We start from the raw sequence: 12467 nt of genomic DNA on the forward strand, positions 1-12467 counted from the left end.
CATACGCCTAATGTATATTTCAAGAAAATAGTTTTGCTACTCCAGATTGTGGCGATGCATTCCATTGCCTGTACAGTCTGATTTATTGGGCAAGATCTTTGTGAGATTTAGATTCACACTGTATTCAGATCTTTGTTATTTATGTCTCGCCAATGTGGTAATTAACCACTTCTTGATGATAGGTATTTTATCATGCTCAAAACTACATTATACGATCTAAAAAAATACACGTTTAGTTAGTATAATACATTTGGAAAAATAAACCTAAATATATATTTTTAACTATATATATATTTTTTTTTAAATATCTCGTTCATGTGTTGAGTCGCTCTGCGGAACTATATAATATGGTGCAGTTGATAGTCTACCAATTAAGTCGACGCACTACGCGGCCGGAAGTTGGTTAAACAGATTATGTCTAGATGTTAACAACAGTCTTGAAATTCGCTATAAAAAACACTCGTTTTTTTTTTTTACTAAAGTAAAGGAACATGTCCGACAACGAAGGAGAGTAAGTATATAGAATATTGTTATCTAAAAAAAAAAAAAGAAGTACAACGATGTATGTCGCATGTCTTTTTAGACTCAATTTAGGGACCTTCCATGTTCTCCCAGTGATTTTAGGTCAACGTGGTGACCTTTTCATTTTTCTCCCAGTGAGAACATGAATCACTGGGAGAACATGAAAGGTTCCCACGTTGAGAGCCTAAAAAGACATACGACACACATGTATTGTACTTAACCAATCTAACTGGTTAAATTAGCGCACGTTGCCTCAACACTCCACTGTTCACTTTTTCGTTTATTATTCTTTACACTTTACTCCTCTTGTTACCTCTGCAGTTTTGATGATGGAGACTTTGATGACGCTGAAGAGGATGAGGGATTGGATGACCTGGAAAACGTTGAAGATGTGAGTTTGCCACCTATTTGTTCTTCCTAGTTAGCAAGGTATTAACTCTTAACGTTATATAGTAAGCATCATTGTATCTGGACAGATTTATAGTGTTTTAGTAATCTCTTGTGATCTGTCATATTCCTCTGATGCTTTTTATTTCACTACAATCAATCCATTACTGTCTGTCACCTATTCAATGTTCAACAATTTCATCACCAATTCAAACTCAATTTATACAAATTCTCCCAACCTCTTGCTCTCTCTGTCTGTTTCTTGTTGTCCTGACCTGTTACTAGGAGGACCAAGAGAATGTGAAGATCCTGCCTGCAGGGGAGGGGTCGCAGGCCAACCAGAAGAGGATCACAACTCAATACATGACCAAATATGAAAGGGCCAGGGTGCTGGGGACACGCGCCCTCCAGATAGCGTGAGTACACCTCAGCAGTGTTGCAATATGCTAGGAAAGTGAAACTTCCGCTTCTTTCCAGAAATGTCTTTCTGCCCGTGAGTCCCTGTGAATAAAAAGAGCCCGTGTCAAGCCTCTTCGCTGAGAACTAGTAACCATCTATGGGTTTCTCAAATGAACATTTTGGAAGTTAATTAAAATACGATATAGAGATGACCTTTATCTCTTACATGGCTGTAATGCATATGTATGATTCCACCCATGTCTTGCCTTTACTCAAGACAGTCATTTGTCTAAAGGTAAATATCAATATTGTAACCGAAACTAGGTCTCAACTAGCTAAAAAAAAACATAATACACATGACAACTGACTGTATTCTAAATGATCAAATACGAAGATAAAGCTAGCTGTTTTGGTAAAGAATTAAAACAAAACATTCCAAAGCCAACGTGAATCACAACCTTACACCGTAATGTTTGAAGGAGCTTGGTGCCTACAGCATGGCTGACAAGATGTACAACAAAGGGAAAAAATGACAGCAGTGGACACGGAAGATAAATCTCCTCCCACGTGGATACCACGTTCCCAGCATATTACAACAGATGTTTATTTTTGCCACTACTACAGGTACCACTCACCTTGTGCTCTTGCCATATTCTCTACCTCAGGTGTCAACTGCAGGTTTAGTTGGTGACCGGTAATCTGCTGAGTATGTGGAGGAATGTATAGTCTATCTCTGTCATGTTGTCTCTCTCACTATTCATAACTTTCTCTGTGATATAGGATGTGTGCCCCAGTCATGGTGGAGCTGGAGGGAGAGACAGACCCTCTGCAAATTGCCATGAAAGAGCTAAAGTAAGCTATGCTTAATCTCATAGTTTTTTTTTCTAGTTTATGATGGAAGGAGTCTATACAGTTTGATACTTGGAGAGTGCCTGTTACTCTTCAGTATATGATTGAGTGTGTTTTTTCTGTGACTGTTACAGGTGCAGGAAGATCCCCATCATCATCCGGCGGTACCTTCCTGATGGCAGTTATGAAGATTGGGGCTGCGACGAGCTCATCATCACAGACTGAGCCAGACCAAACCGGACAGGCAGGGCCAGACCACCTCGCAACTCACTGGACTGGTGTGAGTGCAAGCTTTTGTTCCAGAAAGCATTAACACACCTTATTTAACTAGTCAGGGTCTATTTAAGACTATGATTCATTGATTAGTCAAATCTTGTGTGTTACTGCTTGGCTGGAACAAACGCCTGCATACATACTGGTCCTTTGCTATAACCTCACCTACACCTGCACTGTGCCAACCAGCTCTACAGACAACCTGCAGAGTGAAGTCATCAATTAATAAGTCTTTTACATTTTAGGCCTGTGACCTCTCCCACTGTATCTCCATTTATTTTGAAAGCATTGAAGCATATGAAGTGAAAGTAGGGCTTTTAAAAGCTATGTGCTGTTATTACAGCTGTCATTCACAAGGGAGAATTCTAACGCATGTCTACATTTACATTGTGTTAGGAAAAAATGTAATTGTGATTATGAATAGTTTTATGACGGGGAAGAGCAGTTGTTGTGAAAGAGCTCTTTGTTTTATTGTGATTAAATTATTTTGTAAAAGTACTTTTTGTATTTTTCTTACCCAACACAATTGATTTATTGCATGGAGGTCTCAATATGTGACTGTTTTTATAAGGTTTAGAGCAAAAAAAGTATTCGCTTTTTTCATGCAGTGTTAATTGCAAAACATCTGTAATTAAATACAAATGCTACAACTCACAAATTAATTTGAGTGAATAACTTGCTGAAACAATTTCAACTATGCTCTGAGCAAAACGTCTTTAAATGATCCTCCCAAGAACTAAGATTTCTAAGAAATCTGTGTCATATTTCTGAGATATCAACGTCATATGTTTTTCTTGGAGGCTGGCGGAAGTACTGAGTCACACTGACATGACCCAAACACAATTATAGACTGAAGGAATGTGTTGTGCTGGATTTTACTGTATCAGTTGTCTTTTACTCTGAATTGTACACTAAGTACAGATAAAACACCTATCCAACCCAACACCCCTAATCACATGGATATGTTTTCACAACAGTCAGTGTTCTTTCTCCAGTTTGAGTTCCACAGTCAAAAAGCTCTTTTATATTATCATGAAAGTTGTACCCATACCTCCTGATGATGGACAGATACTGAAACTGACATAGCTCTCACCCTCTTACTTGTTCTATCTACACACACTCAAACAGACAAGTACAGTCAGTTTGTTGTTTTAGTGGAAATGGCTTGTTATTGAGGCAATGATCCCTACCCAAGGTTGGGAGAGGGGGCTGAAGAGGGACCCTTGCCCAATTAGCAGATTTGGTGTAAGGGGCCATGACACCCCAGTCTAGTTTTACTCTAGTCCTTAGTGGGCTGACATTCCTACAGGCTGAAGGAGTAGAAAGAAAGAAAGCTGTTGGAAAGAAAATGAGGGATATGCCCAGGTCAAGCAGGAAGAAAATAGATCTTCTCTGCCTTAGTCAACCAGTGCCGTGCATTTTCTGGCCTGTGATGCTTTTTATAGGAAACCATTTCATTTAAGCCTCGTTCAACCATCCACATTTAATATCTTAGCTATATTTAGTGTGATTTATGAGGTCCACAATGGGGAATGGCATTGGCGGTATCTTTTTGCTTGTTTTTTTGGGTCGCAATAAATTTGGAAGACTCCCTGCCTGAGGATGGCACGGCATTCCTTTCATATGGGACCCAAGATCTTCACATGACCATTTCCTCAACCACAGAAAAGGGGCCATCGCTAGGGTAGATCCACTCTGATGATGGCGTATGTGCATAATGTCTGTCCTCTGCCCTGGGCCTACACTTACCTAACACCCTCCTGTGTTCTCTTGTCCCCCCATTCACCTCTGCTTGGAAACTTCTGTCCATTTTTATACCCATTCCACGAAACGACACCATTTGAATATCCTGCAGCCTCCCTCTTTTCCTCCATCATACAAGCATTTTGCCCACATCTCTATCTCTCTCCAGTTTTGGAATGTTTTAATCCCATTACAGTCCCAACCTGAGCAGGGAGGGGAGTTTGGGGATGGGTGGGGGTGCAGAGACTGTGCAGCCAGTATGAGAGTCCCTTTGTATCCCAGCGAGCTACAGGCCAGGCAGTTATGGGTATGGCTCCCTCATTGCCCCGTTTCCCTCCACCCCCTGCTCCCTCTCAATGGCTCTCTTTGTCTTACCAAAGTATCACACAGCCGATTAAATAGAGGGAATTAGAGTCAGGCTTAACCCACAACACACAATCACACACAAGCATGGACATAGGCATATACACACATGATTTAAACTGCTGAAGTGCGTGTAGTGGGACCAGTCAGAGCAGTGGACCATAGTGGGGTTCAGTGTTGTCTGTATGGTGCTGTGTAGCCTGTGCAAAGAACAGTAATATCCAGCAAAAGGGTTCTGTGCCTAGAGCTCATGGATGAGGGCTGCCATGGTTTTCAATATTCTGTAATCATACTCAGCCTAACTGAATTAGCCATGATCCATTCACTGAAATTGCTTTTGTTATGTGTATGAAACAATGAATGAGTTACTGCAAGCTGTGCATAACTGCTGTTGTTGCATCGCCTAGCCCAAGCCCTAACCCTAGCCTAATTATGTAATGTGAGGAAAATAAGAAAATAATTCACGTTGGCAAGTAGCATTTATGGTATATTGGAATTCACTGTTTGTTGTCCAATGTCATCTGACCTTTCTCAAGGCAGCCGGTATAAAAACATTAGTGGAGACAGACTTTTACAAAAGCAGAAAGAATACAGTTTTATTTAGTGTGAGAGAAATTCATTAGTCATCACGTCGCTAAGGTCTTGTTTCCGCTAGTATTTACAGGTTGTTTTGTTCTGCTGGCAACACTTACTGAGAAAACACAAAACACCAAAACAACAATAACAGTCAAGAGTTTTCAACACGGTGAAGAAAACCTGTTAACAGCGCATAAAAACATAATACCAGCAAATATAAATAATAATTGTAATATTCATAAGAACAAGCCATTCCTAAAGCAAGACGTAGGATTTAAAATGAAATGTCATGTGCTTCTTACACTCAAGACATAATGTACAAAAACAGCCCAAAAGTAATTCTGGGCCAAAAGGAAGCACTACCATTATTTAAAATAATAACATTGAAATCACATATATTAGAATAAAATTAACATACAAGGTATTATTTCACATTACAAGATGAAGGGGCATCCAACTTTAACTACAGGTACTGTTATTTTGGAGTTGTCTCTTGGTACCTCTCTTTAGAAAAGAACCCCTTGGATTGTTGCTATTCTGTTGCAAACAAGGGGTTGGTATTTCATTACATAAAGGCCAGTTTGAGATCTTACCCTCTGTAGACTCGAGAACTCATTCATGCATGCTATTACTCACTCAATCTCAGGCAACTGTGTTTCTATGATGGCATTTCAGAAAAGCCATAAACAGGTAGCAAAAATGTTACAACAACTATCTACAAATCTAACATTTTACACTGAATACGGTACACTGAGTGTACAAAACATTAGGAACACCTTCCTAATATTAAGTTGCAGCCCCTTTTGCCCTCAGAGCAACATCAATTCGCTGGGGCATGGACTACAAGGTGTCGAAAGCATTCCACAGGGATGCTGGCCCATGTTGACTCCAATGATTCCCGCAGTTGTGTCAAGTTGGCTGGATGTCCTTTGGATGGTGGACCATTCATGATACACATGGGAAACTGAAACTGTTGAGCATGAAAAACCCAGCAGCGTTGCAGTTCTTGACACATTGAAACCAGGGCGCCTGGCACCTACTACCATACCCCGTTCAAAGGCACTTTAATATTTAGTCTTGCCAATTCACCCTCTGAATGGTACACATACACAACCCATGTCTCAATTGTCTCAAGGCTTAAAAATCCTTCTTAAACTTTTCTCCTTCCCTTCATCTACACTGATTGAAGTGTATTTAACAGGTGACATCAATAAGGGATCATATCTTTCACCTGGATTCACCTGATCAGTCTCTGTCATGGAACGAGCAGGTGTTCCTAATGTTTTGTACACTCAGAGTATAGACACATTATGAATGTCAAACAATTGAGAAAAATGTGAGGGCAGTGGTGCAGACTTTTCAGTGTAGTAATGGCAAAACATTGACAATATAATGACATTAATAGTAAAGATTATAACAATGAAAATAATGTACTATGTCTACTGAAGATACATACTTAATGACCTCAATTTTGGTTAATAAAAGATGATTATATCAAATCATTATGTAGCATTGTCTTCTTATTCGCTATTCAGTTTTGAAATGTTCTCTGTTAAAGAGACAATGCTGAATCAACATAATAGTCAGTGCCATGGAAAAAAATATTGAGGTTGATAAATCAATATAGTGTTGAGGGTATGTCACCAAAGAGCTGTAATCAGGTCAGAAAAAATGTGTTGACCTTAATTCAACATCAATGTAGTACTGTAATACAGTGTCATACGGAGAGAAACAACTTAAATAATATTTTTCTCTGTCTTTAAAGTTTTGGTTTCAAAACTTTGGTCATTTTAATTTATAAAACATTTGTAGAAACAGATTTTCTGGACTGTATGCCCTTTGTTATAGATATACAGTATATTCCAATTACAACATAGGCAACTTGCCATTTAGCAGACAAATGCATCCAAAGCGACTTACAGTCATGTGAGCATACATTTTACGTATGCACGCGGTTCAGTCGATATAAGAAATTGTAAGAAATATGCCTCTGGGCCAATCACAGAATATGTCATTGATTATATATTGGATATTGTGTTACATCATGTAATTAATCTGTTTTCAACATGCCTGAGATGTAGATGGATGGGCTAGCCAAACAGTGGCACTCTGTACTGTTGACATCTTCACCTCATAAAACCATTTCAACGATAAGCCTCTAGATTTGAATACGGATTTGATTTATTCTCTCTTATCCAACCCTCTGAGTACTCAACATTGAAGTTATACACCACACGTTACCCCATAAAATCATCTGATCTCCATTCCTCCTTGGACCCTACTGGCCTTCCTGCATCTGGGCCAGACCAGAAGGGGATTCCATCTCTCCACTGCCTCCAACCCAGGTCTCCTCCGCTCTGTGGGTCTGCCGTTGGGGCCAAATCTGCACCAGAGCCCTCTGCTCCCGGTCTTTGTCAGGGCCGCGACAGGGTGGTGTAGACCGGCTGCTCCCAGTGCGTGGGGCTGTGTGACTGTGGCACGCTGGATGGGTCAGTGATGGCTGTATACAGGGGCCTCTGCGAGGGCCCCATGTAGGAGAAGGCAGAGTACAGCCCTGAGGCCTGGCTGGAGTGGGCGTAGTAGGATCCCGAGGCCTGGTGGTCAGCATACTCTGCAAACTGGGCCCTGGAGGCCAGTGAGGGGAAAGCAGAGCTGTAGTGGGGCAGGCTGAGGGGAGTGTAGGTGACATGGGAACCCCCTGAGGATGCTTCGGCAAAGTGTCCCCCCGAGCCGGCCTCACTCTTAATCTGGGCCTTGGAGGGGTCGGAGCCCAGAGGTGAGGCATGATGCTGCTGGTGCTGCTTGGATAGCCACGCTGCAGAGTGTCCACTGGCCACGGCCAGGGCAGAGGAGATACCGTAGGCATAGGGAGATGCAGAGGACCCTGCTGCTGCCGCTGACCCAGCACTCTGTCCAATCCCCGGGTGCCCATTGGGGGGCAGGTACTGGTCAAACTCGTTCACATCAAAGGGCTCCATGTTGGCCATCACCTCGTGGCTGATCTCACCGATGTCCACGTTGCCGAAATCAATGTGTGGTTTGCCTGACCCTGATCCAGAGCCACCTTCCGCTCCTACCCCCATTCCCCCACAGGAGCCACCTGCTCCACCACCCTTCCGCTTCCCATCGCCCGACTTCCCAGACTGGAGCTCCGTCTTGGGGGTGGTGGGTGGTGTAGGAGGGCTGTGGCTCTGGCCTGTGGGGAGACACAAAGCAGAGATGTCAGAGTTATTGTCAGCCTGGCTTGTGGTATATTATTTAGAATGGGGATGTGTGACAAACTGCATCGATAGGGCTGGTCAGACCCTGTGGCATACCTGCAGTATGTAGGTGGTGTCCATCAGCCAGAGGAGACCCCGCCCCCCTGACGTGGGCAGCCACGTCCAGGTGGAGGCTCTTGTAGTGCGATTGGCTATGGCTGACCTCACCCTCCGAGTGGCCGTCAGCTTCAGAGCCGGAGCCGGGTTTGCCGTTCTTTCGGCGGCGTGGCTGGTACTTGTACTCCGGGTAGTCCTTCTTGTGCTGCTTCCTCAGCCTCTCCGCCTCCTCGATGAAAGGCTTCTTATCACTCTCATTCAAGAGCCTATGAGGGAGAAAATCGTTTTTGAAATAACAATGATAGAACATTTTAATTTCAGCCAGGAGGAACTTAAAGTAGAGGTGTTTTGTGCTGCTGATTTGATGCATGTGTCAAACTCTAATGCAGTAAGCCATTCTGTTTGAATGAGGACATTACAGTAGTCTGAGAACATTTAACAGCATGTATTTTGATAACATGATGACCATAATATGTGTGTTAAGATAACAGTGACACAGTGCTGGTTCCTTTGACACCTCCACATCCCAGAGGTCAATAACCTTGTCCAACTCCAATAGAAGAATAATTACATTTTATTTACCAGGTGGTCTGTGTCAACTGGGACACATCCCCTTTTATATTCAATCTACTAAGTATTCTAGTATTTTACTTTTTTTTTTAAACGTCTAACTGGTGTAATGGCAACACACTCATAGGAAATGCTGCTATTCTCCTTGTTTAGCATTAAAACATTTTTAGAAAACAACAATTGACAATATTTCTACTGTGGCGATTATTTCTACCATCAGTTTTGCCTCTGAAACATTCACTTGATTTTCATCTCGTTCTAAATCGGATCCACCATCTTCACAGCTGCATCAGAAAACCTGCCCACACTAGGGGATTTTCGGCTGGACTGTAATGAAATTAAGACACAGGCTAAAGATGCATCCTGTGCACGTAACATAAATCCATATTACTGATGGTGGAGTCAGGGGGACTGGCATGAGAAAACACTGACCTTTGAGACTCCCAGTTCAGCATGTTTCTTGGCCAATTATACAATCATGCGCGGGCTCAAGGTCAAGTCTTTATCTAATTAATGTTGCCTCCTTATAAGGTTAATGAATTAGCCTCTCTGGGCCTTCCCATCAGCACGCATTTGTCTGACCTAGCAACAGTCCTCCATATCTGTGTTTTAAAGGCTGACCGAACTAGCCATTCAACCCATTGACCAGTAAAATCTTGGATATCTTTTTACATAGTAGGTTCTTTAATATGGCACTCTCAATTACAAATGAGAGGGCTATAAAAGTGTATATCTGCCATAATGGTCTGTGCTTTAAAATATATTGATGAGGGGATTACAAAAACCTCAGTAATTCCCACTGCAGCCATCTCCCTCCTAAACCACCATGAATTAAGTGGGTTATGAAATTGGGCATATCCAGTCACTATAATGTGAATACAAAAAAACGCATAACTACATGTTTTTTGTTTTCTGTAGGCTACATAATCAACATAATTATTTCTTTTTTTTTTTAGGTTGTAGAGCTTAAATCAACATTCCTTGATGGGGCAACTTTCTAACAAGCTTTATTCTGAGGTGGTAGAATATTATTTTAACATATCTCAGCTAATTTGGTTGAGAAACTCATTGCTGTAAAGAAGGGAACCTGCCTTGAAAAATCTCAAATCTATGACTTTTTAAGTTGTTTTGATGTTTTATGGGTCCATAATTCAAGTCTACTGTAGCATGAAGTGTCCTTTGAACTTTTGACCCAGAATGTTGTGACTAAGAACGCATTTGAACTTGTGTAACCCTGGATGTTTATTGTTGTTTATCAAAGCGGACCGACGCTGTAATTAACGCTTTCCCTTACCTCCATAGTTTCCCGAGGGTTTTGCTGAGCTCAGCGTTGTGGAGGTGGGGATACTGGTCTGCCAGTTTTCTCCGTGCGGCCTGTGCCCACACCATGAAGGCGTTCATAGGCCTTTTCACGTGCGGCTTGCTTTTGCTGCCGGAGTTTACACGCACAGGCATAGGTACGAGTGTCCAGTCGTAGCCGTTCAGCACCTGGCTCACTGCCTCGCGGATACCAATAGGAAAGCGATCGTCGTCTTCATCGGACTTGATGGAAATCCCGCCAGCTACATCGGATAGGGCGTCGTCGCCGACCCCCGTCAGCTGGGGCTGCGGTCCGGACAGGGGTGAGTCTCCTCCGCCTGCTGCACTGGAGGAGTGACCCGGTGACAAGGAGTGACCGTCGTCCGAGACCCCTGGACTCATTTCTAACTCAGATAAACTCTGCTCCTCTCCCGACATCTTTCCCCTCTTCCAAGAAAGCTTCCTCCCTCAGGTGAGTAACAGAAAGTGTACAGGGTAGAGTTTCTTGACCTATTCAACTACTAAGCCTAGGCCTATCCCTATGTCTGAACTAATGAAGAAGTTCACACTTTTTCAGGAATATAAACTATGCCTGTTTAAAACTAAAGGATTGCTTCTGTCACTCGAGGTCTCCTTTATATAAATTCCCAGTCAGTCTCAACTCTCAGTCTACGTTCTAAAATTCTGTTAGGATTCCTCATCAAAGTTCTTTCCATCCGTGTTGCTGGTATCTTACGCTGAGCGCGTATTGTGGATCCCAGTTTACCTGTTGATTCCCACCACTTGCTCCAGTAGAACAGTGTCCTCTCCCTTGCAGTCTTTGAAATTGGAGTCCTTTAGCTAAATACTGCAAAGGACATAAAGTAGAGTATGTATTAGAAAACAATACCCTAGTGAGTGAAATATAGAACATATTATTAAACTGGGTGGTTCGAGCCCTGAATGCTGATTGGCTGACAGCCTTGATATATCGGACCATATACCACCACAGGTATGACAAAACATGTATTTGTACTGCTCTAATTACATTGTAACCAGTTTATAATAGCAATAAGGCACCTCAGGGTTTGTGGTACATTGCTTGCTCAGAATACTTTCATTTAATTAGCATATAAAGGATGTAATAGAAATTATTAGGAAAAGTGCAAAATTGCAATCATATAGAAGCGAATCTGAAGCCCATACAGTTAGTGCAGACGGTCTGTTATTCTAGCCCAGGCCTCGACTCCTGCTGACAAGCTACTGTTTAAGGTTTGGCACTTATTGCAAGCTCCCCAGAGAGAAAGTGTTGGAATAATACGAGCCCGCACCAGCACAGGGCTTCGATTTATACCTCGGAGCTCTTAGATAAACATGGGCTGGCGCTGGAAATATAAAACGCGTGGGTACGTGTGTGTATGCGCGTGTGTGAATTGGACACTGTCTGTTTGAAAAAGTATAGGCTATGGGTCTGTATGCGGCCTATTGGGGTCAAATGTGTAGTTTTGTCCATAGAATCAACGCCCGCCTGTGTAGGCCAACACGACCTTAACGTTTTGATTAAGCGAACTTGTGAACTGTAATAACAAACTATAGGCTGTTTGTTTTGGAATTGATTTAATCGTTGAATCAGTCATATTGTAGAAGTTAAATTCATAATGCTTGTCTCTCTAGTGCCCAATTGATCCTTTGTAACATTTGGATGCCACTGACATGCACACTGCAATGGTGGTGAATTATCAGAGCATTGGCGGGACTGTGCCATCTCATCGTGTACCTCAACCACGTCCTGTTGTGCACCTGGTGGTCACAATTAATCCCCCCTCTCCTTTCTGTACGCCGATTTGTTATCCTGTCCACGCACATAGCTGTTGCCCCCATGATAGCGTTACATTGGTCAGTAGGGAGAAGAGCATGTGGTGGGGTGATGATGCTTCCTTTGCCACGGCCCAACAGTGTTTAATTACAGTCGTATTAGGCCTAATGGATCGCATTGCAACGCCGTGATCTTGCAAAGAGATTTGACCGGTGCGTTTTAGTCAATAAGGTTTTGACTAATACCAAAATGCAGGTTAGACGTTGCCTTTCGTGGCTCTCATCCAGCAATAGCACGCCTCCTAGTATTTTCTCGAATAGTTGGACCATATGTCTGTTACGTTGAAGCTTATTAACAAGTCTCTGGCACGGATG

At 42.4% G+C, this 12467-nt stretch overlaps 2 protein-coding genes across 2 annotated transcripts; one reads left to right on the forward strand and one right to left on the reverse strand.

Annotated features, from left to right (window-relative positions):
• Positions 1-370: 370 nt before the first annotated feature.
• On the forward strand, positions 371-2928 carry LOC120037932 (DNA-directed RNA polymerases I, II, and III subunit RPABC2). The gene is made up of 5 exons (XM_038983893.1): positions 371-511; positions 844-913; positions 1195-1325; positions 2089-2160; positions 2292-2928. The coding sequence occupies exons 1-5, from the start codon at positions 492-494 to the stop codon at positions 2380-2382; spliced, it is 384 nt and encodes a 127-aa protein (XP_038839821.1). The 5' UTR covers positions 371-491; the 3' UTR covers positions 2383-2928.
• Positions 2929-7526: 4598 nt separating this feature from the next.
• On the reverse strand, positions 7527-10736 carry LOC120044574 (transcription factor Sox-10-like). Its single transcript, XM_038989239.1, has 3 exons — positions 10294-10736; positions 8430-8695; positions 7527-8308 (listed from the first exon to the last, which is right to left on the reverse strand). Exons 1-3 carry the CDS (start codon positions 10734-10736, stop codon positions 7527-7529), a joined length of 1491 nt encoding a protein of 496 aa, XP_038845167.1.
• Positions 10737-12467: the final 1731 nt, after the last annotated feature.

Source organism: Salvelinus namaycush, chromosome 3, assembly GCF_016432855.1.
Source record: "Salvelinus namaycush isolate Seneca chromosome 3, SaNama_1.0, whole genome shotgun sequence".
Lineage (NCBI taxonomy): Eukaryota > Metazoa > Chordata > Actinopteri > Salmoniformes > Salmonidae > Salvelinus > Salvelinus namaycush.

Excerpts from the sequence above, each read along its gene's own strand:
- LOC120037932 (XM_038983893.1), top strand. The coding sequence starts at position 492 with ATGTCCGACAACGAAGGAGA. Across the intron at positions 512-843 it reads ATGTCCGACAACGAAGGAGA|TTTTGATGATGGAGACTTTG; the intron begins GTAAGTATATAG and ends TTACCTCTGCAG. Across the intron at positions 2,161-2,291 it reads ATTGCCATGAAAGAGCTAAA|GTGCAGGAAGATCCCCATCA; the intron begins GTAAGCTATGCT and ends TGACTGTTACAG.
- LOC120044574 (XM_038989239.1), bottom strand. The coding sequence starts at position 10,736 with ATGTCGGGAGAGGAGCAGAGTTTATCTGAGTTAGAAATGAGTCCAGGG. Across the intron at positions 8,696-10,293 it reads ACCCTCGGGAAACTATGGAG|GCTCTTGAATGAGAGTGATA; the intron begins GTAAGGGAAAGC and ends TCTCCCTCATAG. Across the intron at positions 8,309-8,429 it reads ACACCACCTACATACTGCAG|GCCAGAGCCACAGCCCTCCT; the intron begins GTATGCCACAGG and ends GTCTCCCCACAG.